Source organism: Rhinolophus sinicus, chromosome 3 (genome assembly GCF_057876585.1).
Source record: "Rhinolophus sinicus isolate RSI-liver-muscle chromosome 3, RSI-T2T, whole genome shotgun sequence".
Taxonomy (NCBI): Eukaryota; Metazoa; Chordata; class Mammalia; order Chiroptera; family Rhinolophidae; genus Rhinolophus; species Rhinolophus sinicus.
In genome coordinates, this window is record NC_142503.1 from 177,419,369 (window position 1) to 177,446,967 (window position 27,599).

Genomic DNA, 27,599 nt, shown 5'->3' on the forward strand with positions numbered 1-27,599 from the left:
TCTTGTGGTGATATTACCACAGAATATTAAGTTTGCTTCATTTCCTGACTAATACAGAAAAATTAGATGATTCTCTGCCTGATGTAGAAAGGTGGTTTCTTCAGCCTCACTGTCAGCTGCCTGTCACTTTTGGGCATCTCTTCTCTGCATCAGCTCTTCATAGTGTCAATACAGATTGCTGATTGAGCTGACAAGAATATTGTATCTTCCATACTTGCGATATTCACCAGAAATAGTTTCTAGGAATAGGACACAGACTTCTTCCCTCCCTCTCCATTTTGGCAACATTCGTTTGTGCCCTATTTCAATACATGTTACTATTCCAATATCAACAAAATTTATGCCAGGAACATATGTGCGTTTACCTTACCTCTGTAGGGGAGGCAAAACTGCCTCTATCCTCTTAGGATTTCTGGTTGGACCTGAGAATTAAATTCACATAACACAGATTAATAAGAAAAAAGCATACCAATTTTATTTTTACACATGCAGAAAGTCTCCACAAGAAAAGTAAGACCCAAAGAAGAGTCAGAACCTAAGTACTTAATATACTAAATTGAACAGAGTGGCAACTGTGGAAAATAAAATATATGGGGAAACTAGAGGAAGAGAAATTATTTTAACAAGATCTTGTGCAGAATTAATCCCTTAATAAGAATTATGACTGTTAATGGGACTAATTAAGGAATTTGGAAGTTGACTTTTAGGAGGCTTGTGTATTTAGATTTGAACACAGAATTTGACATTAGAAAATACATGTTAGGAAACGTGAATAAATTTAGCACATAGCAGTATTTCACTGCAAGATGAAAATTCTCCCATAGTTTATCTTTAATTCTCAAAATCAAGTGGAAACAAGTCAGGTGAAGGAGTGCAGGGGATGCTACCCCAAAATGTCATTTGGAATATTGCTTATTTTGAGCTAAAGGCACTTGAAAAACAGCAGGTGCAAGAAGGGCACTCATTCCTATTTTTTTTCCCTAAAAGCAGAAGATGAAACTCATGTGAGAGCTGCCCACACCCTATACCAGGAGGAAACAGTCTTATCACTAGAAGTAAGAGTTAAGGCTAAGAGAATTCTGCACAAGATCTTGTTAAAATAATTTCTCTTCCTCTAGTTTCCCCATATATTTTATTTTCCACAGTTGCCACTCTGTTCAATTTAGTATATTAAGTATTTCGGTTTTGACACTTCTTTGGGTCTTCCTTTTCTTGTGGAGACTTTCTGCACGTGTAAAAATAAAATTGGTATGCTTTTTTCTTCTTAATCTGTGATATGTCAATTTAATTCTCTGGTCCAACCAGAAACCCTAAGAGGATAGAGACATTTTTGCTTCCCCTACACAGGTGAGATAAGGTAATGAACTGGTAACATTACTTATTTTAGAAACTGCATTCAGGATCATTGTGGCATTGGGAACCAGTCAGAATCTTCTGTAAACACATACTAACTGAGCTAGAGGCTTCTGGGGCGTTTAACTTGGTGTTACACTTAAGACTTCACTCAATAAAATGTGAAGTATTGGCGTGGGAAAGGATCCTAGTTATAAATATAGAGACTTAAAATCTCCACAGTAGACAGAGAGGGGAGGGAGAAAAGAGCAATGGCAGCTCTGCCGGGTGGGGGACTATACTAAATACTTCCAGTTCAAGAAGAAAGGAATATGCAAGTAAATAAACCTACATAAAGAAAAAAGAAGAAAGGAACAAAGTCCTCTTTTGTGGGAAGGAGGGGGAGGTTGTCCCCAGTGAGCCAGTATGTTCAGTGACCTGAAGTTAAGTCCTGATAGTGACATTCACACACCCCACATATTTACTCAGCCTACAGTCACTTCTCATTTAGGAAAGAGGTCTGTTGAGGAAAAAAAGACTTCTACAACTGCAGAGGAAACATGCAAGCTACCTACACCAATAAATAAATGAAGGATTTATATAGGAAATTACAAATATGATTGCTGAGATAACCAATTCAGTAGATAAGTTGAAAAACAAAATGGACATGGCTAATAGCCAAATTAGGAATTTGGGGGGGAAAAAAGTTAAATCTCTCATAACTTTGCTGAAGAATGAGAGGAAGGAAATGTATGAGAAAAAATTAAGGAATGGACGATTGCAACACACACACTGTTCTACTAACAGCAGTGGTCTTGGCTTTGGATTAACAAATTTACAAAACAGAATAGATTTTGCTCAGCACCACATTTACTTAGCTTTAAGAATTCAGGCTAAGAAAAAACACAGCCACAGAATAGTCATTCTGCACCTAGGATGCACGTGGTCACATGAGATGAGGGTATTTGCAGACAATTTCAGGCTGCAGATTAAAAGGCTCTACAAAGAAGTGAAAAGAAAATCATAAAAAATTCCCATTTGTGTATTGAAGAATTAACACTATCAAAAGGGAGGTCTGGCCTGTACTCTAGGCTACTGGAAGGTGATCTCTAGGCCCTTGATATATCATGACTGATAGCAGTATCTTTGCTCAGGGCCTTTGGGTCATACTGGATGACTTAGGGTGGGAGCTGCACATGCTTTAGGATAGGGCCTGGCCACACCAGACAGGTCTGCAAGTTGCAGAATAGTAAATACAGTATGTTCTCACTCCCATATATTTACATACTATAAACATACAGAAAAAAATCTAGACGGATGCACCCATCTTTGGAGAAAGGAGAGCTGGAGGAAGAAAAGACTCCATTATTTCACATTTTAAACGTTTCAGTATTGCTTACATCTGTTTTGAAAAATAAGTATTTTTTTCTTTAAAAAAGAACTATGATTTTTCTTTTACAGAGCAGTTTAAAAAGCAATATGCAAACCGATGACAATTATCTGGAGACCATGAGAAACAAAACATGCATAGGCTCAATCTCAGGCTATTATGAAATCAATAATTACATTTTGCTTCACAATATTCTTCTAAGACTTTCACATACACTATCATGTTTGACACCCATTTGGAAGACTTTTACCTTGTTACACACAAGAACTATGAGACCCTGAGAGAGAATACACTTAAGACTGCAGAACTAGTCAGTGCTGAAGCCAGAGCTAGAACTCTGATTATATTTCACCACAATGCCACTGATCACGTTTGAATTCACATCTGGAGTTAGTCAGGACTCTGGCACTTATTAGAAGGTAATCCTCAGTGGCTTAATATTCTCCAAGCATCAGGTTCCTCCTCTGCAGTATTTGAAAAATACTCCTAGTGTTTTGTGAACCTGTTAAATTTTGTATATAAAATAGATGGGGCATTGATAAAGAGTGGCTATTACTACAACACATATAAAATGCTGGGCATCCCTGAACATTATACCTATATTGCTTTTAGGGTCACATTCAAAAGGTTGACTCTTAGTATCTACTAAGGCTGAGCAGTCTCATTCCCTATGACACAGCAATTCCACTCCCAGGTGTTTCCCCACTGAAATGCACATTCATGTCCATCAATAGATAATTTCTTGAATGTTCAGAGCACTATTCCTAACAGTCCCAAACTGGGAACTACCAAATGTCCATAGGCAGTAAAACTCAAATAATTTTACGATCACAAAATGGAATACAATTTAGTAGTGATAATGACCAAACTACAACTACACCCAACAATACTGATGAATCTCACAAACATAAAGTTGAGTGAAAGCAGACACTAAAGAAAACACACTGAAGGATTCAGTCCCATAAAATACAGACAGAAAAAAACTAACCCTTTTTGTTGGAACCAGGATAGAGTACCTTTAGAGAAGGGGAAAGTACCTGGAGAAGGAATGAAGGTGGTTTCTGGGCGGCTGGTAATGTTTCTGGATCCAAGTGCTTGTTATACAGGTATGTTCGGATTGTGAAAATTCATTGAACTGTACGTTATCATTCATTAAAACTTTTTTGTTTTGCTTTTTAATTACTATGGAGAGGCTGGAATTCTTGGAATTCTTCCTAAAGTCGTTCAGCTCTGGTTTTACTACCAATCGATTACCTGAATATCAACAAGTGAGAGTGGTTCGAGGCCTAGAAGCATCCTCTGGGTCCGCAGGTTCGGCACCACTTCTAGAGCCGTCCGTGAGCTCCCTTACCCGGGCCAGGAGAGCCACCTGGTGGTGCTTTTACCTCAAGACCAGTCCCGGACACGTGGTCCACGAGTCTGAAGAGTCCAGGCGACTCCAGAGGCGACTCAGCCACCGACTGCTCCCGGAGCCTGAGAACAACTGACCCAGTCGGACCTGCCGGCGCGCTTCCCAGAGGCAGGGACGGGATTCCGGCACCGGCCTGAGCTTCCCTGATCCGGGTCTGGACCGCAATAGCACCCGGCCGGGATGACGGCAACCGTGAGGCTGGAGCCCGCCGGCCGCTGCCGCTGGGACGAGCCCGTACGCATCGTCGTGCGCGGCCTGGTCCCGCGGCAGCCAGTCACGCTGCGCGCATACCTGCGCGACGAGAAGGGGACGCTCTTCCGGGCCCACGCGCGATACTGCGCCGACGCCCGAGGCGAGGTGGACCTGACGCGCGCGCCCGCGCTGGGCGGCAGCTTCGTGGGGCTCGAGCCCATGGGACTCCTCTGGGCCCTGGAGCCGGAGAAGCCTTTTTGGCGGTTTCTGAAGCGGGACGTGCAGACGCCCTTCGCCGTGGAGCTCGCGGTGCTCGACGGCCACGAGCCGGAGGGCGGGCGGCTCCTGGGCCGGACGGTGCACGAGCGCCACTTCCTTCCCCCCGGGGTGCGGCGGGAGCCGGTGCGCGCGGGCCGGGTGCGCGCCACGCTCTTCCTTCCCCCAGGTGAGCCTGGGCTGCTGGGGGTGCGGGAGCGTGTCCTCTGGGCCACCAGTGGTTTCTGGTACTGCTTCAGGGGAGTTTGTCTCGGAGACACGGTAAGAGCAACTGACGTTGGCTGAATCAGTGGCCGCACAACCAAGATAGGTTATTTTGATGTGTTAGGCTCTGTGGTATTCATTTTGTTTGCATAATCTCACTTAATCTCTATAATATTCCAATGAGGTGGCTACTGTTATACAGATTGAAAAAAAACAGGGTCAAGGTGGGTAGGCTTGTTTACTTTGCTACTAACTCCCTGACAGATCTCTACAGGCATCAGCTCTACAGGTCTTAAAAAAAATGACGACGGTTAAGGAAACAATTACCATGTTGCCTTTCCCTAGTGTCCTGAGTACACTGGGCTTCTTCTGCACCTCTTTTATGTTCCTCTCTACCGCAGATCACACTTCAGACTTCACTGCCTTCCTCACCTAAAGTTATCTCTAAGTATTTTTCTTTCCTCGTCTCTCTAGATAGCTGAAATATGATACACACAAAAAAGCTAAGGGTTGATGGAACACAACATAAAGCTTTGTTTCAAGATACTTAATTCTATGTCCAATCCTTTAACAGAACACTGAACCACACACTCTAAAATGTGAAATTCCTCCTCCTGTGATATAGTCATTAATGAAAGACTTTGTTACTCTCTTTTACAACCACAGATTCTTAGAACCTTGAAGACAATTTATCAAAGAATCATATGGAGGGTAAACTCATCAATGAGAAGGTACCTTGTAGATTTTCCTCCCACCAAGGAACTTGTATCCCTTTTCAAGAGTAACTCAGGGAGCTGTTTTCCGTCCTTGGATTCACAGGAACCCACTAAATAATTTAGAAAGATCTCTTAAAGAAAAGCAAATTCTTTAAATTATATCATACCTTCCCATTATAATATTCCCTTCTCTAGGACCTGGACCTTTCCCAGGGATCATTGACCTCTTTGGTGTTGGAGGTGGTCTATTGGAATATCGAGCCAGCCTTCTGGCTGGCCACGGCTTTGCCACATTGGCTCTAGCTTATTACGACTTTGAAGATCTCCCCAAGGAATTTGACAGCATAAACATGGACTACTTTGAAGAAGCCCTGTGCTACATGCTTCAACACTCTGAGGTTCTCCTAATGTCCTTTATTGTATCATTTTCTCTAGATAGATTTCCAGAGCGTGTTGCTTTGCACTCACCTGTGCCACGTGCGCTAATGTTGCTCCACTCTTCTTTCAGAGGTTTCTTTTGGAGACTTCCTTGACTTTATGCTTACTTCCACTTTCTCTGTCAGATGGATTAATAATGCTGAATTAATCGTAAAAAGCGTGTGAGGTTTTATTTAAAGGAATTGTTTAGTAATATTAAAATTCCTTTCGTTATGGAGCTCCTAATTTGTTAGCTTTCCATGCTTGTTTTTAATCTTTTTCTGATGTCAGTATATCCTCAGATTTTGATCAGAACTTACCCACCAATTTCAGAAACTAACTACTATTTAATTGGACTCTGAAGTATTACTTTGTATATGTTAATCATTTGCTGATCTATTTGGATGGGGTCTGATGAATGATTCACTTCTTGGGACAGAACTTGGTTCCACACAGTTAGATACCCTGGCATGTTGAGACTTTGCTCATGCTCACCCGAATGAAGCCGTGAATTTAACAGGATCCATGACAGCAATCTTTAGTGGATGATTCTCTGGAACGAATATAACCAATTCCCAAATTTATCAGTGAGTTTAAGATTTGTTTGCCATGTGTCCTGCCAGATCTTCTTTACTACATGGAAAGAAACTCCTATTAACTGAGGCTGATTCTCTTATAGCCAATTCACAAATTTAAACTAATGGCATCTGTAGTTGCATTTAGAAAAACATTTTTCTATTGGGTAGGTTCTTGACTCTTCTCCTTTCTTTTCTTCCAGGTAAAGGGCCCAGGCATTGGGCTTCTGGGCATTTCTTTAGGGGCTGATATTTGTCTTTCCATGGCCTCATTTTTGAAGAACGTCTCAGCCACAGTTTCCATCAATGGATCTGGGTTCAGTGGAAACAAAAGTATATACTACAAGGAGACTTGCATCCCACCATTGGGCCATGACTTGAGAAGAATCAAGATAAATTTCTCAGGCCTCCTGGACATTGTGGATATACGGAATGATATTGTAGGAGGGCATGAGAACCTCAGCATGATTCCAATAGAGAAGGCCCAGGGGCCTATCCTCTTCATCGTTGGTCAGGATGACCATAACTGGAGGAGTGAGTTATATGCCCAAATAGCCTCTGAACGGTTACAGGCCCATGGAAAGGAAAAACCCCAGATCATCTCTTACCCTGGGACTGGGCATTACATCGAGCCTCCTTACTTCCCCTGGTGCCCAGCTTCCCTGCACAAATTACTGAAACAGCCTGTGATCTGGGGTGGGGAGCCCAGGGCTCATTCTAAGGCCCAGGTTGATGCTTGGAAGCAGATTCTAACCTTCTTCTACACACATCTTGGAGGTAACTGGAAGGGTGCTTCCCCCAAATTGTAATGCATTGCTCTACTGTTGACATGAGAGATACAAGGTCAGATTTTAGTGCTTAATAATCTTATATGAATCAGTTTCTCCCTAAATAATGAAAAATTCATGTCATTGGTATTAATTATGTATTTTAGGTAACTTTTTTGAATAAGTTATTTTTCCACTAATTTTATTAATGTAACACCTGCCTACTGTAGAAGATTAATTGGAGGTATACAACACAAAAAAGTAAAAAGCATACTATTAAGATTTATGTTTTCGTCTATTTTTTTTACTTAACACTTTGAGCCATAGACGAAATTTGAAGCAAAACAAATACTGGGTTACTTTTACCATCACTGGGAGAGAATGGCCATCCAGTGTTTGTGGCCAAAAGTAGACAGAGAAGCGTTGATACAAGGAAAGCTAGATTGACCTTTTCCTCATCCTTAGAGAGGAGCAGCTGGGGTCAAGAATGGGAGCATCCGTCTCTAGAATAGTTAAGTCTAAAGTCTGTTCCAAAGGTGAGTGACAATGACCTATTTTCCTTCTTGCTTCCTGGATCTTAAAAATAGACTTTGGAAGATCATAGTGTAACATTTTTGGAGCCATTATTCCTTACTTTCCTTGATATCCGGGCTACAAAGCATTGTGTAAGTGTATTTGAAGAGATAATGGCTGAAACTTTTCCAAAACTGACAGACATCAAGCCACATATTCAAGAAGCAGTATGTCCTAGTCAGCAAGGGCTGCCATAACAAAATAGCATAGACTGGGTGTCTTAAATAACTGACAGTTTTTTCTCACAGTTCTGGAGGCTGAAAGGCCAAGATAAAGGTGCCAACAGATTCATTTCCTGATGAGGGCCTCTTCCTGGCATACAGATGGCTGCCTTGTCCCTGTGTCCTCACATGGTGGGAGTTGAGGGGGGGGAGGGAGAAGGAGGAGAGAGAATGCTCTGGTTTTTCTTCCTTTTTTTGTAAGGATACTAATCCCATTGTTGGGGCTTCACTCATAACATTTACATCTAATTATCTCCCAAAGGCCTCAAATACCTCGCCTTGAGGGTTGGGATTTCAACATATGAATTTTGGGGGGACATAAACATTCACTGTATAATAACTATAGACCTCAATCAAAATAAATACAAAGAAAACCAAACTTACATCACAGAAAAACCACTTGTGGCAGTTTTGTAACATACTCATAGCCATAAATTCTTCGACATTTCTCTCACCACGAGGTGGGAGATCTATGTCCCTTCCCCTCAACTGCGGATGGACTTCTGACTGCTTCAGTCAGTACAGTAGAGAAGAGCTGATGCTATGTAACTTCAGAGGCTAGGTCATAAAAGATGAAGATACCACCTTGTTTGCTGGGAACACTTTGGTCTTAGAGCCCTGAGCCACCATGTAAGACATTTGACTACTTTGAGGTTATGCTGTGAGGAAGCCCAAAACATGGAGAGGCCAACTGTAGGCATTTCCTGTGATAGTCCCACTAGAGCTCAGCCTTTTGGTGATCTCAGCCCAGGTTCTAGATATGGGAGAGAAAAATCCTCCAGATGATTCTAGCCCCCCGTCATTTGAATCTTCCCAGTGAAGGCTTCAGATATCCTGAAGCAGAGAAATGTCATCCTGTCCAATTTGTGGATTTGTGAGCAAAATAAATCATTTTGTGGGACTATGTTTTGGGATATGTTTTCAGTTGTCTTGCTGTGTGGAAAAAGACAAAACAAAACACAAAACATAGTGGCTTAAAACAACAATTTATTTTTCTCAGAAGTCTGCAAATTGGGCAGGACTCAGTAGAAGCTGGATCACCTCTGTTCCAAGTGGCATTGGCTGGGGATGTACGTTCAAGATGATCACTCCCATGGCAGGGAGGTTGGTACTGGCTGTCAGCTGGGAACTCAGGCAGGGCTGTCAGTTTCTCGTTTTCACTGGCTACTGGACTGGGTCCCAAGAGTGGGCATCCCAAGAGAGCAAGGCAGAATTGCATGGCATTTTTTTGACCTAGTCTTGGAAGCTACACAGCACCATTCCTGCCATACTTTATTAGCCAAGACAGTCATAAAGACCAACCCAAGTTCAAGGAGGACATAGATTCCACTTCTTGAAAGGAGAGTTGGCAAAGTTCTAGAAGAACATGTGGAATGGGAAATATTGTAACTATCTTTGGAAAATCTGCCTTCTGGTTCATATTTCTCCCATACATAAAACATACCCATCATTCTTCCAAGGTTCCCAAAAAATCTCATTCCATGATAGCATCATACCAGGTTTAAGGTCCCAGACTGCATCATCTCTTCATCTATATCCAGTTCAGGTACAGATGAAGCTCCTCAGGTTCAGTTTCTTGGGTATACCATGTTTCCGTGAAAATAAGATCTAGCTGGACAATCAACTCTAATGTGTCTTTTGGAGCAAAAATTAATATAAGACCCAGTATTGTATTACATTACATTACATAATACCAGGTCTTATAGTAAAATAAGCTGTCGGTTTCAATTAGAGCTGATTGTCCGGCTAGGTCTTATTTTCGGGGAAACATGGTAGCTCCTTGAATATAATTCTTCTCAATCTGAAGACCTGTGAACTACAGAAAAACAACTACACACACACACAGAACACAAAGGTGGGATAGGTATGGGGAAAATGGGAGGCACACAACAGTCACCGGCCTCTAGAAATTTTGAAATCTAGCTGAGAACATGTTGCTAATTCTTACACTGGTGCTCTGTTTACTCTCCATGAGTTGTTCTCTGTAGTTCTTGATTTCATCCTCCAAGTTGAAACCTTTATTTTCCATAAGAGAACTGAATTTGCAACTAAAAAGCTTCCTCAATCTGCTTCCTAGATAAAAAAGATAGGAGTCCAAAGATCTCTTTTTATTTTGCACACTCTCCTTTTGTTCAAGTTCATAGTGCTTCCACCAGCACAGTTCTCTTAAGCACTGCGTGGTTTTTCTAAAAATCATACTGGTTAACTTCATGAGACAAAACACACCACTGCACATCTGTTTGGGATCAGAACTTTTCTGTGTTGGACTCCCTGTGAAGATGCTGTAGGACCACACCCATAAGAAGCCCAGAATCCTTACTATTTAATAAGATCAGCTAGGCATACTTTAAAGTCTTCAGAGGGTCTTTCAGTCAATCTGAAAGTTCTATCCTGAAGCAATATCTTGAATCTTCTGAGGTCTTTACAAAGGACCTCCCACAAACATATCCTGGATTTGACTTTGGTCTGATGTCCTTTCTTAAAGAATAATTTGCCATCTGAGCGGCTGGGAATGAGAAACAGTATTACTGTCAAACTTATCAGTTTAACAATATGAGCCTGGTTCCTTCATATTTAACAGTTCATTCTTTAGCTCACCTCTTCCTCTTGCATTTTATCAGAGGCAGCAAAAAGTAGCCAGGTGACACTTTCATAACCCTGCTGGGAAATCACCTTAGCTAGATTATTGAATTCATTAGGTATATTTTCCATTTTTCACATTACTGCAGGTATCAGTATTTCCTTCAGCTTCCAGTCAATTTTTCTTGCTTTCCTTTAAGCCCTCAATGATAGCCTTCATGGGGCCTGTTAGGCCTTCACTAACAACAGTCTCCTTGAAGTGCTTCCAGTTTTCACCTGCGCCCCAATCCTAAAGCCAACTGTGACTCCTGTGCATATGGATTTCTCCACAGGTTGCTTGAGCTTTCTCACAGCATAATATCTGGGTTTCAAGAATGAATGTTGTGAGAGAAAGGCAGAAATACGTGGCATTTATTATAATCTTGTTTTGGAAGTCACATAGCATCACTTCAACTGTACTGTATTGGTTGAGGCAGACACAAAGATCTCAGGTGCAAGGAAAGTGGACTTGGCTCTATCTACTAGGGAAAGGGCAAGGTTCTAGAACAGCCTGGGGGATGGGAATTATTTGTTGCAGTCATCTGTGGAAAATGCAATCTGTCCACAAAATTGTTTGTTATAACACTGCTGAAAAGAAAGACAAAGATAAAAAAAGTCTTACCAGGAGCCACAGAGAAAAAGACAACCTTCAAATGAGCAACAATAAATCTAACAACTGACTTTTCAACAGCGATAATGGAAACCAGAAACCATTGAAATGAAATCTTCAAAGTGCTGAGTGAAAACATGACAACCTAGAAGCCTATGCTAGCAAAATAGATCCTTAAATATAAAAATTTATTCTTCATAAGTTTATTGAGTCAAATAAGTTTAATAAATCATTTTCAGGAAAATAAAAATTGAAATGTTCTAATTAATTAATATAGCATAACTATAATGAACCCTCAATGGACTCGCCTGTATCTTGCGATAGCATGTGTTTTCCGAATTGCAATTCTTCTGCCATTCCTGAACTACTCAATATCTGGTCATTTGAGCTTGCCTCAGTTTACCTCTTTAAGTTGACAGTACAAAAAATTTTTAAATATAGACATAGGTAACACAGCATTAGCAAAGAAGCTGGGCAAGGGACTCCTCACCATACACTACTGCTGAGAGTGTACATTGCTACCTTTATTTACTTTTTACTATAAAACATTTTATTAAGAGATTAAAACTTGTGGATTTGTGGAGCCTAATTTCTAAGTTGATGTTCACCATTCTTAAAACCTAAAACCACATAAATGCAGCACAGACTATCAAAGATACTGAAAATATTAGAGAACATTTAAAAATAGATGCTGTTATAAATGCTTTATATGTATTAACTCGATGTAGAAGATAGTGTGAGAAGATCTAACTTAAGTCCAATTGGATGTAGAGTTCTAGGAAAAAAAGGAGAAAGAAATGGGGTTGAGGTGGTATTTAGTAGGAGAATAATGGTTGAGAATTTTTTAGAACTGATATAGGACACCAATCCTCAATTTCAAAAAGCCCTATAAATCCCAAACCACTTTTAATAAATAAATCCATATTTAGACATCATGATGAGATTAAATAAAATCATAGAGACTTAGAGGCAGATAATGGAAAAAATATATAGATTACCTTCTAAGGGCAACAGTTAGACTGGTAGTTGACTTATCACAGCAACAAGAAAGGAAAGCAGAATGATACGTTCCACATGCTGAGAGACAATAAATGTGAACCTCAAATTCTATACCTAGGAAATAATGAGGGCAAGACAAAAATATCTTTTATTAAAACAGAGAGTTTGCTTTCGATAGATTCTCACTAAAGGAAACTCTATTAGCTCTGTACAATGTGGTCCTTGGACCTGCAGCAGCAGCAGCCCCTGGGAGCTTATTAGAAATGCAGAATTTCAGGTCCCACCCCAGACCTACTGATTTGGAATCTGTTTTTTAACAAGATCCCCAAATGACATATGTACATTAGAGTTTGAAAAGCACTGCTTTAAAGAGATTCCATTACAAATGGAAAGTCTGAGATTCAAAAAGAAAGGAAGACTCTCTAGTAGACATAGTAGATATATGAGTAAATCTAAACAATCACTAACTACATATTTTTAAAAGTAATAATATTTAGTGGGATTAAATAAGACACGACAGACATAAAATATATGAAAACGAAAGCATATGAGTCAGGAGGGAAGGTGATTGGATTTAAAGTGTTCTCAGGGTCTAGTATTATTTAGAAACAAGGTAAAGATATTAGGTAACTTGAGACTTCGGTAAATTAAGCATGTACGTTTAAATTTCTAAGTTAACCAATGAAAGAGTAGGAATGATGCATATAACTTCTATACTGACGGGTAGGTGGGGACTAAATGAGAAAATGACAACAATATAGGTTTCCTACTTCATCAGTCATTAGGAGAGCATGGAACATCAAGGCTTGTGCCATGCTGTACCCCCATGATAACATACCACACCCTAATAGAAAATAGATCAGTGCCCGAGATGTCCTTTTTTTGTCTTCTAGTGGCATCCTGAGAATTTGTGTGCTTACTACTTTGTTTTTAGACAAATTTCTTTGTTTACCTCTCCTAAAATGAGGGTAGGAGGTGATCTTGAATTTCTGTATGCACCTTTGAAATACTTCAACTGTTAAGGAAAAAGACTGAGAGCGGAGAAGCCAGTGGAAATAGGAATATTTAATTTTTCCAATTACTGCTTAAGGTGCTACCTTGAGTTGTGTAAAAAAAGGGGGGGAGTTAAAGCACAGCTTTGCTGAAAAAAAAATCCATGAGAGGGATGTCAGATTCTTAGAGTTTAGTAACTTTCATTCACCGATTTATAAAAAAGAATTGATTTAAGTTACTCTTGAGGCTTCGCAGGGAAAAGAAGTTTTTCCTAAAACATTCTGGGAGGTTCAATGGCAAAGTAAGATTGACCTCAAAATTCTGTTAGACTATTGTTTAAAACTGTGAGGCTTACACCCTTCAAGGTATAATATGTGTTGAAATAGGTTGGCCTAATTTTACAGTTTCCCTTTCCTTTTCTCACTTTGTATTTAATGATCAGTAAAAAAAATTTTAATGTGGTATACTTTGAAAAGGTACTCCAAAAATCCAAAAGAGATATCAACTTTGCCCATTACATGGGACAGAGTGATTAAAATTCTCACATTGCCAGTGGTCAAAAAGGTGTCAGAACTTGCCACCAGAGACTAACAAAATGCCAGAGGCCTGTACAGAAAATAAACAGAAAACGATATTGACTATGAAAATGGGGATGGGATCCCGGTAAGCACTGTCAGACACTATTGTGTTTCCTGGCTATGGCTTTAAAAGAGTAACTTCTGCATGACTTTATCACCAAGTATGCCTTATCTAAATATAAAGAAATATGCAAATATTACCAAGGCAAATTCACAGACTTATAAATCAGCTTTGAAAGAGGAGAACCTGGAATAACAGAAAACTGTGATATTGTGAGAAAAATTTCTGTTTGGGGAGAAAATTGAGAGTTTAAAGCTTGAGATGGGAAGATGAGGGGATGAGGGCACTGTGTCTCATGGCTCTCCTGGGCTTTCCAGAAAGAAACCAGAGCCAGGGAGCATTCAACTGGCCTCTCTCCAGACCAGATTCTCTGACTTCTCTTCTCCTCATGATGCTGAAGGGTAAATGTATGTAGTTCTTCTCCATGAATCACCTCAAACTCATCCAGTAACAGTAGAGGTAAAAGAGGAAGCCTGCCAAAGGCCCATCAAATAGACTCAATATTGAGAAGAGCCCTAAGACTAATAAAAAGTGATTTAATAAAATTACAAAAATACTTGATGCAGCACCTAAGAGTTAATCTCTCAAACTCCCCATTAACAACCGCAGCTAGGGCAAAGCTCTTCACAAGCACTCAATTTAGCAACTTCCATAGTTCAAAGTTCTGGGAACTGAGCCAAGAGGGTTCACCAGGCTAAGGATGAAGCTGTTTTTGTACCCAGAAAGCAAGTGGCTGTTTTGAAAACTGTGCCTTCCATTTAACCTAATGTCTCTGAATGTAGGGAACCTTCCCTTAAAGACTAAGAATGAGGCCCCTCAAAGGGAGAGACATGTGGCCCTAATGTCCTTACTCTCTAGAGCCATTACAAGATCAGATTCCTCTGGAGAAACCATATGTCTGAGTCCAGATGCTTTGGATAAGAGAAATACTCAAGAATTTCTGGGGATTTTAAGATACAGGAACAGAGATAATGCAAATTCCTGGAAATCTTAATTGAATGGGAAAGATTATTGTTTAAAGCTGTGGAGGAAGAAGGATCTGAAGTGGACAGGTTTTACTAACACTACAAGATGGACACAAAGGACAAAAAGTATTCTTTGGTGGCTTCATCATTGCTTGATATTGTTCTTTTTTAAAATTTTTATTTATTGAGGAATATTGGGGAACAGTGTGTTTTTCCAGGACCCATCAGCTCCAACTCAAGTCATTGTTTTCAATCTAGTTGTGGAGGGCACAGCTCACTGGCCCATGTGGGAATTGAACCGGCGACTTTGGCGTTTTGAGCACTGCGCTCTAACCAACTGAGCCAACCGGCCGCCCCAATATTGTTCTTTTTTAAAAATTTTTTAATTTTGAAATAATTTTAGACTCACAAAAATGTTGCAAAAATAGTACAGGGTTCCCTGTACCCTTCCTCCAGCTTGCCTTAAAGTTAACACCTTACATAACCACAGTATCAAAATCATGAAGTTAACATTGATATAATACTATTAATCATGGGAATATTATCGTAATTAAGTTATTGCTATCTTGGAGAAAGGATTTGCAAAAGTGGGTAATATACTGGCTGCTAAAAACAGAAACGTGGAGCTCTCATCCCACCAAAACTGTGAATATGAGATAGTACCAGGCCCAGGATCATGAGTGAAATCACAGCTGATACTGGAGTGACTGGGAGTCTGTCTCCACCTCCATCCAGCCTTTTCCCTTTAACTCTCAGTTGACTTATTGGAGAAGTAAATGGATCTCTCCAATGTTGAGGGTTACAGAAAACGAAAGGAACTCGTGTTAACTGGGGCTGACACTTTCTCTTTAGGAAGATCTTTCTAAATCACCCTATTGGTGTCCTTTAATTGACCTTACTAGGGCTTTGTTTTCAATCCCAATACATTTTAGACATCAATAACAGTTTGCTCTCCCTTGGCAGCCAGTAGTTTACCTTCACAGTCTTGCCTCCAAGATACTTCAATTTTCTAACATTTGTCAGAATCTGTTAAGGTGGGATTTAAACAGGTTGCTAATTCAGATAGTGAAATTATTCGTTATATCGATGGCATACTGATCAGAGGCGACTCAGAAGCAATTGTTTCTGAAGCTCAGCCTTTCATATTGAATTTATAACTGAAAGGCAGTGGGCTATTAAGCGTGGAAAAGTTCAGGAGCCCTCTCAGAGAGAAAGCTTTCTGGGAGTGTAATTGTCTGGGTAACCAGAGAAATTCTACCCTAGATCAGGTAAAGGCTTTTTTCTATCCATGAAGTCCCTGCCCCTAAACTAGAGGCAAAAAATTAATTTTTATGTTTAATACTGGAGATAGTATGTCCCATATTTGGATATTAAGTTACAGCCACTTCATCAAATCACTAGACAGGCACTGAAATTTTTATGGGGCTGCTCCCCTCTCATGAGGGCAAAGCATGTACTTCTATTAGCTGATTCTTTTGCAGATGTGGGCGTACAGTACCTAGTTCTTCCACAGAGTTCTAAGTGCAGAATTCCCTAAAGGAGGGCACTTTTGAACGACCCAGCCCAGTCCTCCTCCTTAACTGCGTTTCCCTCATTGGCATGGAAGCTATTTCTGTGCCTGCCTCTTCACAGCAACGTGGGCATTAGGGAAGAGGGAGAAGAGAAGCCATCTTGCTGACTTTCTGAAATCTGAGTGCCAATTTCAATTAATGTGCTGGTGGCTGCAGCAGCCCACGTAAATTCTTTGTAAGCTAGATTGAGGACAGCCTGAAACACTTAAAACAGGTGTTTAAAATATGCTGCAGCAGTTACTTCAGAAGGTGGAATGGGGAAAGCTCACAGAACTCTGAAACCTGGGGCCTAGTCTGCTATTTTTTGGTTCAGTTTATAAGTACCGTGTTTCCCCGAAAATAAGATTGTCAGGCAGGGACACTGGTCCCCCTCCCCGCACAAGAACGCAGGTTATGGTGAGGCCAAAAAGGAACACCAAGGGAGCCATAGGGAGGGGAGTCATACCACTACATTCTTGCTGGTGGCTGGGTTGGAGACACAGGAAGCAGTAGCCTCACGATTCGCAATCCGCCATCCACTTCTCTGCCAACCAGCATAGCTACGGCAGTTTTACTAGTTGGTAATGGCTAACCGGTAACAGCTGATGACCATCTACTACCCAAGCCAGCACCTTTCCATGTGAGGCCAAGAGCCTGGAAACTGCTCTCTGGGACTCTGTCCCCACAAAGACCTAGCTGGACAATCAGCTCTAATGTGTCTTTTGGAGCAAAAATTAATATAAGACCTGGTATTATAGTAAAATAAGACCGGGTCTTTATAATATATAATAATTTTTATATTATATTAAATTTTGCTCCAAAAGACACATTAGAGCTGATTGTCCGGCTAGGTCTTATTTTCACGGAAACACGGTATTTATTGAGCCTCTATTTGCTGAGCGTCTTCCATGTGCTTCATCTGCCCCTGTCCACCCTGTTCTGTACCCAAATAGGCTCTACTGTATGGTTGGGTTCAGCAAAAGAGGGGCACTCTCAAGATACTGTAGGGTAAGAGAGTAAGGTCAAGGTTTTTATTCTCCCCACTCCTGCAAGTTCACCATGGGTGCCTGCCTCCCTCTATGAAAGCTACAACTCCTGCCAGGCAGCCCCCTGCCTTAGAATCTTCAGGCCCAAAGTTCTGCACCAAACTTTTTTTTTAACCTCCTCCATGCCTTTGCAATAGTCCCTTACGGAACTCTCCTCAAATTATCCAGTTTGAAAGTGCCACTTGTTTCCTGCTGAAACTCTGATATACCTCACTACTGACACCACCCATGACCAGATTTGTGAGTTGAGGAAAACGTATTGAGCACCTGTTATAGGTGAATCAGGGCAGTATTTTTACGAATGTTAGCCCATGTGATTGTCACAATAAACCTTTTACAGATAAGGAAACTGGATTCAGAGGCTTGATTATGTACCTTGCTAAGTAAAGCTCACCATGCTATGCATGGTATTAAGGAGCAGGGTCAGACCAGAACCCAGGTAGGTCTCACTCTGTAAACATCTACGTCTGGAAGCCGCTCTAGCTACCCTTCGCTCTAGAAAAAAAGGCTTGGTGAAGGGCTGAGAGGTAAGGAAGGGATCAGGACTATGTTTCTCCACTGATCCCCTGACTTACGAGTATAGGGATTTTCAACTACCCCCCTAACCTCCGCATTGTTCAAGGGTCAACGGTACAATCACCTGGGATGATTTTTAAAACTCCAGATTCTTGGAACTGCCAGTATCGTTTCCAATACTTGAATTCTCAGCAGTGTTTGTATATCTCTTTCGACACTCACCACATTGGATTGCAGGATTAGTAATTAACTCTTATTTTTTAGCAGATACTTTCTTCCATTCAGGCTCCAGTGGACTTGCACAAAGTCTAGGAAACCTCACACAAGGTTTAGAGTACGTCCATGCGCGCCCAACGCGAGTAGGGCAAAGCTTCCAATTGCAACTGCTCCCCAGGGGGGTGGAGGAACGCCAGGCCCGGCCCGTGACTCCGCCGAGCCGCGCCGCCCCTTCTTCGTCCAGGTCAGAATGGCGGCGACGGTGACGCTGGAGCCCGCCGGCCGCTGCAGCTGGGACGAGCCGGTGCGCGTAGTCGTGCGCGGCCTGGACCCGGGGCAGCGGGTCACGCTGCGCGCCTCCCTGCGCGACGAGAAGGGCGCGCTCTTCCGGGCCCACGCGCAATACTGCGCCGACGTCCGTGGCGAGCTGGACCTGACGCGAGCGCCCGCGCTGGGAGGCAGCTTCACGGGGCTCGAACCCATGGGATTCATCTGGGCCCTGGAGCCCGAGGAGCCCCATGGGCGGCTGGTGAAGCGGGACGTGCAGACGCCCTACGCGGTGGAGCTGGAGGTGCTCGACGGTCACGACCCGGAGGCCGGGCGGCTCCTGGGCAGGACGGTGCACGAGCGCCACTTCCTTCCCCCCGGGGTGCGGCGGGAGCCGGTGCGCGCGGGCCGGGTGCGCGCTGCGCTCTTCCTGCCGCCAGGTGAGCGTTCTACTTCTCAGGCTTTTCTGGAAAGTCTAGTGGAGTCCCAGCCCTTGGGCGGCTCCTGTCTTGTCCCGGGGCCCACATGGTTGTTGAACTTGGCAAAACTGGTCCCCGGACTGCATAGACTATCGTGGATTCTGGGTGGAAATTTTTCCTCTTTAGGTTTCCTGGCACTTCCTGGAGACCCTGTCACTTACTCAGCTGTATGCTAAAAAGTGCATAAAACATATGTTTATTGAGATCCGCAGTGTGCCGGCCACTCTGCTGTGTTTCGAATACCGATATTAGGCAATCCGTGTGCAAGAGTGATTTTTGCCTCCTTTCACATCAAACTTCCAAGGAAGCTAAAACCCACACAGAGAGGCAGTTCCCTATAATCCAAAACAAACAAAAAACTTCCTGATGGTCCTCTCCCCACTATCATAAACAATTTGTCAATGGTTCTCAACCTGGGATGATTTTCCTCCACTCCAGGGTACATTTGACAATATCTGGAGACGTTGTTGGTTGTCATAACTGGGGGTATGCCCATAACTGGGGGTATGCCATTTTCAGGCTCTCGGCCTCACATGGATGTGTGCTGGCTCAGGTAGCAGATGGCCATCAGCTGTAACTAGTTGGCCATCAGCTGTAACCAGTTAGCCATTGGCCACTGATGTAACTGCCATGGCTGAGCTAGCAAGGGCAGATTGCAGTTAGCAAGTGGGTGGGTTGGTTGGCAGAGAAGTGGACAGGCGGATTGTGGATCGTGTGGCTCCTACTTCCTGTATCTCCAGCCCAGCCACCAGGGAGAATAAGTGGTATCAACCCCCTACCCATGGCTCAGTTGGTGTTCCTTTTTGGCCTTACCATAACCTGCATTCTTGTGCGGGGAGCGGGACCAGTGTCCCCACATGACAACAGGACAGCCCCACAACAAAAAAAAATACCTTGCTCAAAATGTCTATAGTGCTAAGGTTGAGAAACCCTAATCTAAGTAAAAACAAGGTACTTGCTAGCTAACAGCAGCCTGGAAACAAGATCCCTGACCCACCACTTCCAACGAAATGCCTGAACTGAAACCCCTACTATAAATTCTGGAGTTGCCACAGCTCATAGAATCCCTAAATGGAATTCTGTGATTATTCTCCAAAACAAGAGGCCCTGCTTTATTCTTACAGCAATTCACAGCCGTAACTAGTGGCTGCCCACTTGTAACTGTGAACGCCTGGGGCTGTAACTGGGTCTTATACATCATTATATTTCTATATTCCGAGAGGCATACATAAGGTTATGGTAGAAGCTCAATAAACCATACTGACTTAGTCAATAAGAATCCCCTAAAAATTTTCATTAAAAAAAACAAAAAAAAACCTCTCAGTACCCAGTCATGGTATCTGATATTCCAGTCACGTCAATCTTAAGTGTTAACTTTTCAGTGTCTACTACGTGGCCCATTTAAAATTTATTGTTTTCTTATCTCAAAAGCTTTTGTAAATAATATGGAAGGGTTCAATCATTTAACAATTGTGTGTTAAGGACTGTGCTACGTATAGGGATGCAATAGCTAGCAAAGACATGGGCCTCACTGTACTTACAGTACTTACTGTACTTACAGCCTAAGAGAGGATACTTGCACCTATAAGTGTAGTAAGTGCTCAGGCAGGGGAAGTACAGGCCCAGGGTGCTGGAGGGAACATATAAAAGGCTATCTAACTCAACTCAGCTTTGGGGAGGGGAGGGAGGTCAGGGACATCTTCCAGGAAGGGAGATCTACATTAAATTTGAAGACTGAGAAGTTAACCATGTTAGAAAAAAGGTTGAGGGCTGGCCAGGTGGCTCAGGTGGTTGGAACTCTGTGCTCCTAACCCCGAGGTCACCAGTTCGATTCCCACATGGGCCAGTGAGCTGCGCCCTCTACAGCTAAGATTGTGAACAACGGCTCTCCCTGGAGCTGGACTGCCAAGAGCAGCTGGAGGTTGGCGTGTGCAGCTGTGGGCTACTGTGTACTGCCAGGAGTGGCCAGCGTGAGTGGCGGGCAGCCAGCGATAGATGCCATGAGCTGCTGTGAATGGCTGACCAACTACCAGCAACTGACTGCCTCAGCCTGGGGCAGTGCAAGGCTCATAATAGCAGCATGGGCCAGGGAGCTGTGTCTTACACAACTAGACTAAGGAACAACAGCTTGAACTGGAGTAGGGGAGGGGAGGCAGAAGAAGGGAAAAAAAGAGAATAGCGTATACTATTTTCAGAGGCCAAAGAGAGCATGGCATGCTTAGGGATAGCATTCTTTAAGGCTGGGGCAGAGGGTACAAGGTCTGACAATTAAGTTTGCGAGCTCATCCTAGAAAAAGTGCTACATACCTCATTGCTGAATATCACTATGGTCACCTTTAAAGAAATCCCCTTGGGAAGCTATGTACCGACACCAGCGCCTAATCCACCCTTCAAAACAATTTCGGAACTCTTTTTCTGGAATGGCCATCAGAACTGTCGTTGTATTACCCTTGATGTCCTGAATGTCATCAAAATGTCTTCCTTTCAATATTTCCTTTATCTGTGGGTAAAGAAAGAAGTCATTGGGGGCCAAATCAGGTGAGTAGGGAGAGTGTTCCAATACAGTTATTTGCTTACTGGCTAAAAACTCCTTCACAGACAGTGCCGTGTAAGCTGATTGTCGTGATGCAAGAGCCATGAATTGTTGGTGAGAAGTTCAGGTCATTTTCGTCTAACTTTCCAAATAGTAAACTTGGTTAACTGTCCAGTGGGTACAAATTCATAATGAATAATCCCTCTGATATCAAAGAAGGGTTAGCAACATCATTTTGACTCTTGATTTGGACTGACGAAACTTTTTTGGTCGTGGAGAATTGGCTGACTTCCATTGTGCACTTTGACTTTTTTTTTGTTTCAGGGTCATATTGGTATACCCATGTTTCATCACCAGTGATAACACGGCCCAAAACATATCTTGCCTCTCCAAAAGGTCTTGGCAAACTTGGACTCTCCTTTGCTTTTGTTCATCAGGGAACTCCTTCGGGACCATTTTTGCACACACCTTTCTAATACCAAAATTTTTATTAAGATTTTCCTAACTGTTTCTTTATCAATGCTTACTTGGTCTGCTATTGTCGCGTCCAGCGCAACACGGGCAGTGAGGATGCGAGAAGGGGCGGCTTTGGGTTAAGTTTTTAAGAAAGAAACATACAGAGACTTAATGTAGTTAAATCTCAGAAGGACAGGGGTCTCACAGTTCTGAAAGACTGGAGCCCAGAACAAAGCCGACTGGAGGTTTTTATTGATAAGCATACAAGGGAGTAGCAGTGTTTTTGGCACCGTCTGTGGGACTCAATTATTATGTTACAGAAACAACCCAAACCAATCATGTTGATCTTCAAACAGCCAAAGCAGAAAGTCCTTGAGGTGAGGTATGCAACTCTTTTAAGGGACATATATCACATGTTGAAAGTGTTTCACAGAGCTGAGCAGAGAGAGTTTAATCTTATCACTCTCCCAATTAGGTGAGAGGGAAAAGTCATAGCCAGCAGCCCCTTTTCCCAGGCAGTGGGAAGGGGAAACAAGGCCCCTTCCCAAATCTTTCTATGGCAGCTCATCTGGGGGTCTCCATGGGGTTCCGCCTGGCTTGAGTTGTCCCCCCCCCCCGTGGGGAATCTTACTTGTCATTGGCTGCAAACCCTCTTTTGGAGACTAAATAAAGAGAAATATATAGTCCCAGAGATTCACAGTCTCACAGACTCTTCTTTCCTTAAGGAAAGACATGGGGGGCAGTCTGCTAGGCTGTTGTGTGACAAGATGCTATGTTTCTCACAATTAGCCAACGATTTTGACGCACAATTCAATGAATTTTTGCAATGTTTTCATCAGTTCTGCTCATTACTGGCCGCCCTGACCTCTCTTCATCAATGATGCGTTCTCTCCCCTCAGAAAAATGTTTAATCCATTTGTACACTGCCATTTTCTTCATGGCATTATCCCCATAAACTTGGACTAACATGTCCCTGATTTCACTTCCACACTTGCCAAGTTTAACAAGACATTTAATGTTTGTTCGTTGCTCTAATTCAAGCTCAGACATTCTCGCGACAGCACACAAAAACATGCAACAACAATAATGAACGCCACTCAGCAAGACACCACCACATGTCGACATGAACACAGCTGAGACACTGATGTATCAAGGCTATGAAACCTTACCAAGCTGTTTGTACAGTGCTGCCAATATAAGTGCACAACGGCAAGTTTGCGAACTTAATTGTCAGAACTTGTATGTTCTAATAATCCCTTATAAATGTAGTGTTTTACAGCTCTCAAAGCATTCTCGAATAGATTTTTTTTTTTAAAAAGGAAAACAAGAAAAATTTTGGTGGAAAATATACATCTCATCATATGTTATTTCTAATTTTGTTTGCAGTTGACCCTTTAACAACACGGGCTTGAACTGTGCAGGTCCACTTATATTCAGATTTTTTTTTCAATCAATATACATATCCCTGGATTTTTCATTTGCTGATTCAACAAACCATGGATCAAAAGCAGTATTTTCTGTCCTTGGTTGGGAATCCATGGATGCGGAGGGTTGACTGTATACACTGTTCTATGCCATTTTATGTAAGGGACTGGAGCATCTGTGGATTTGGGTATCTGCAGGGTTTTTGGAATGAGTCCCCTGTGGATAAGTAGGGACAACTGTTAAATTTGGGGAGAGTAAAAAGTTATACAGGGATATTTGATGACAGAGGGGAAGGAGTCAGCACCCGTAACCCCCATGTTGTTCAAGGGTCAACTATATATTATTGTTTTGTGAAAATATGCAAAAAATTCTGGAGAAAATATGGCATTTTGTGCTCCCTCCTCCCCACAGGATTTTATATATATATATATATATATATATATATATATATATATATATATATATATATATATATATATTTTTTTTTTTATTTTTTTTTTTTATTTTTTTAATAAAAAGGGTCCTTCTTCCACCAATCCCCATACCCCCAACCTTCCTTGCTTCAAAAACTTCTCTTTCCTGACTGCCAAAGTCTGAAACCCTAGAATGTGTTCTGAGAGTCTAAAGCTCCATATGATTTGTGGTTCTCTCCAGGAGCGGGGCCCTTCCCTGGGATCATCGATCTATTTGGAAGTGGCGGTGGCCTTTGTGAATACAGGGCCAGCCTCCTGGCAGGACATGGTTTTGCTGTGCTTGCTCTGGCTTATTTCAGATTTGAAGACCTCCCTGAAAATATGAATGCGATTCACTTGGAGTACTTTGAAGAAGCTGTGGGCTTCATGCTGCAGCATCCAAAGGTGGGTTTGTCTGGGGCTCTCTTGAATGAAGGGGAGAGGCAGAGCGGACACAGGGCTGGATCCAGAAGCCCTACCAGGACACAGGGGCTGGAAGTATGCCATGAGACACGAAGCCTCCTTCAAAAGTTTTATTAAAAGGATTATTATTTCCATTTCTACCCATCTTTCGCTAATCCCTTAAGACTTGGCTGTTTAGTTCCCGTTAATTCTTGATCATAATTCAAAGAGCTGGACTAAAGATTGCTAATCTTGAATTCTGATTTTACGTCTACTACCAAGTGGCCTTATGATCCTGAATAAGGCAATTGCCCTCTCCAGGATTCAGTGTTTCTCATTTATAAGATTAATATAAATATGTAGGGGAAAAAGTTTGATTATAGAGAGACATTTTTGAGACAGTTGGTGACATTTGAATAGGGACTGTGTATTTGATATTAAGGAATGATTCATTTTATTAAGTATAATGTATTATGGTTTTGTACAGAAAGTTCTTAGAGTGGAAAAAATTAAAGTATTTTGGAAATGATTATAAATGGAATACATACTCTGTGCTGCTATCTAAACTGAAAGAGACCTAAACATTTTAATGTTAAGGACTAAGATGTTGTGCAAGGATGGTTTAACTCTGTTAAAATTCAGGGACTGGTCTCTTAGCAGAGCTGCTAAAACCTAGATAATCTTAAACTGTGATGTTTGGTTTATTTTGGGGAGATAAGGCCTTGGTATAAAGAAGAGATCAATATATCCTATCAGTTCTACCCTTAAACCTAGACAAAAGGGGTTTCTTCCTCAGACTTTTTGTTTTAAATGGCTACACTCTGGACTTCCTTTGGCTGCATCTCTGCCCACAGGACGAAGAGTCTGAGGCACCAAGGGAATGTGTCCACCTGGAATCTATGTGGCTCCCCTCTCACCATGCCCTTGGGATCTGGAACCCCAGAATCCTCTGCTCAACAGCATTGACCCTGCTTCCAGGCCCTATGCCTCTTCTAAGGGTCCTTCAGTGTTAATACACATAAGCCTTAAACATACAGGCTGAGGTATCCACACACCTATATGAGAGACCCCTCAAGGTGCGTGATGGAGCCAGGGATGGAAGAGAAGGAGGGTGAGCCAGGGACCAGGGACCCAGAGGCTGGCTCTCCTCCATGCCATGTTCCAGTACAGAACTCCGAGGAATTCCAAGATTTTAAATTTGAACCTAATAAATTGTTATGGTGGCATATTTATCAAGGTAGGAGAAAAGGATATATTTGATTTTAAGTTTGTTCATTTGATACAACTTTTAAATATTTAAGTATAGGGTATATAGGTCTCTGTGTGTATTCTTGACCCAGACCCCATAAATATTAGTGGAGGGTCTGTTCAATTGATTTGCTTCTTAGAAGACACACTTGAACTTGTGGATTGTTGCATAAGGCAGGAAAGCAAATGATGTTTGAGAAAGCTACCTAGAGAATGTAAAAATTACTGTTTATGTCCTCCATTTATGAATTCTAGGCTTATTTTCTCTTTCTCCTCATCAGGTGAAAGGCCCTAGTGTTGGGCTTCTTGGCTTCTCCAAAGGAGGTGACCTGTGTCTCTCAATGGCCTCTTTCTTGAAGGGCATCACAGCGACTGTACTTATCAATGCCTGTGTGGCCAACACAATAGGTGCTCTGCATTACAAGGATATGATTATTCCTGATCTTGGCAGTGACCTAAAGAAACATACAATCACCGAGTCAGGCCTTTTGGATTTCATGGATATTTGGAACAATCCACTGGAAGAACCCTACCACCAAAGTCTTATTCCTTTGGAAAAGGCCCAGGGGCCCTTCCTGTTTATTGTTGGCATGGATGATCGTAGCTGGAGGAGTGACTTCTATGCTCATATAGCCTCTGAACGGTTACAAGCCCATGGGAAAGACAGACCCCAGATAATCTGCTACCCAGGAACTGGTCATTGTATTGACCCACCTTATTTTCCTCCTAGTAGAGCCTCTGTGCATGCAGTATTGGGCCTACCAATATTCTATGGAGGTGAGCCAAAGGCTCACTCAAGGGCACAGGTAGATGCCTGGCAACAAATTCAAACTTTCTTCCATAAACATCTCAATGGTAAAAAATCTGTCAAGCCCAGCAAAATGTAACATTAATCATAGATGAACTACTATTAATAAAAATCCTACTGATACAAAATGTATTGGGTTTTCCAGAGCACTTAGGAAACTTTTTGTAACAAAGCAGCCATCTTGGCTTCCTTGTCAGGTCCTACTGGATTCTCATCCTTTGCAACCCTCCTTTCTTCACTGCTGGGTCCATTTCTTTCTTCCCTGAACTTGATCCAGTGCATAGGCTTAACCCTGATCTTATCTGTAGGACCAGTCTTAAGCAGGAGAAATGTAAGAAGTGCTTGCCTAACTCTCAGTTGCTGGCCTAACTTTGGCCTTGTGTTCTAGTTCTAAAGACTGAGATTCTATATTGCTAAGAGTCCCATATCCCCTTTGGGCCCTAACTGACAATGTCTGAGCTTTGGGAACCTGCACACTGGAGTCCCTTTAGAAATGGACTCTGCTTCATTCTTGCCAGTACACCACATTCCTGAACTCAAGATTTGTCTCTGAACCCCACTCTAAAAATTGGTACATTGATATACTTGTATACAGCAGTACCCCCTTATCCGCCGTTCCAGTTACCAGCAGTCAGTGGTGGTCAGAAAATATTAAATGGAAAATTCCAAAAATAAACAACTCATAAGCTTTAAATTGTATACTATTCTGAGTACCTCACTTCATCTCGTCACATAGGCTTTGTGATCTCACATCATCACAAAAAGGGTGAGTACTGTGCAATAAGATATTTTGAGTGCACATTCACAACTTATTACAGCATATTGTTATAATTGTACTGTGTTGTTATAGTTAATCTCTTATTGTGTCTATAAATTAAACTTTTCATAGGTATGTATGTATAGGAAAAAACGAAAACGTACACACACACACACACACATATATGAATACCAGTGGTACCAAAAAAATGTATCCAAGTGGACACTGATCAATGTTGCTTAAGCAGTAGTTTGCTGTAATCAGAAGTGTCTGGACGCTGATGGTAACCACTCTAAGCATCTCTTGTAATTGCAGAAGTCAAACATGACTTGTATTCACCTTTTGTTATCGGTATATATAGAGTATTACAATTTTAGCAGTTTTCCTTTCTTAAAATGTGTATCCATTTCTTTGGCACTCTCTGTATTCTCTCTCAGATCTCTCTCTCTCTCAGATCTCTCTCTCTCTCTCTCTCTCTCTCTCTCTCTCTCTCTCTCTCTCTCCCCCCCCTCACTCCCTCCCTCCCTCCCTCCCTCCCCAAAGAC

General features: G+C 42.0%; 3 protein-coding genes across 5 annotated transcripts in view; 2 read left to right on the forward strand and 1 right to left on the reverse strand.

The window, feature by feature from the left end:
* HEATR4 (HEAT repeat containing 4) overlaps positions 1 to 4,046 on the reverse strand; it is a 53,826-nt gene extending 49,780 nt beyond the window's left edge. The window contains exon 1 of the mRNA XM_019733395.3: positions 3,760 to 4,046. The gene's annotated coding sequence lies outside the window, so the exon portion shown is untranslated. The remainder of the gene's footprint in view (positions 1 to 3,759) is intronic.
* Positions 4,047 to 4,313: 267 nt separating this feature from the next.
* ACOT4 (acyl-CoA thioesterase 4) lies at positions 4,314 to 7,560 on the forward strand. 2 transcript variants are annotated; one of them, XM_019733394.3, is made up of 3 exons: positions 4,314 to 4,770; positions 5,717 to 5,919; positions 6,717 to 7,560. In XM_019733394.3, the coding sequence occupies exons 1-3, from the start codon at positions 4,314 to 4,316 to the stop codon at positions 7,320 to 7,322; spliced, it is 1,266 nt and encodes a 421-aa protein (XP_019588953.2). In that variant the 3' UTR covers positions 7,323 to 7,560. The 2 variants fall into 2 exon arrangements, with proteins under 2 accessions (XP_019588953.2, XP_074183340.1); XM_074327239.2 differs by lacking the exon at positions 5,717 to 5,919 and having other exon boundaries at positions 4,314 to 4,862.
* Positions 7,561 to 18,316: 10,756 nt separating this feature from the next.
* Positions 18,317 to 26,996, forward strand: ACOT6 (acyl-CoA thioesterase 6). Of its 2 annotated transcripts, XR_016020902.1 has the most exons (4): positions 18,317 to 18,934; positions 24,042 to 24,244; positions 25,096 to 25,478; positions 25,771 to 25,907. XR_016020902.1 is itself a non-coding variant. In XM_019733393.3 (3 exons), the coding sequence occupies exons 1-3, from the start codon at positions 18,478 to 18,480 to the stop codon at positions 26,374 to 26,376; spliced, it is 1,266 nt and encodes a 421-aa protein (XP_019588952.3). In that variant the 5' UTR covers positions 18,324 to 18,477; the 3' UTR covers positions 26,377 to 26,996. The 2 variants fall into 2 exon arrangements, 1 of the variants encoding a protein (XP_019588952.3); XM_019733393.3 differs by lacking the exon at positions 25,096 to 25,478 and having other exon boundaries at positions 18,324 to 18,934; positions 25,771 to 26,996.
* The last annotated feature ends 603 nt before the right edge of the window (positions 26,997 to 27,599 follow it).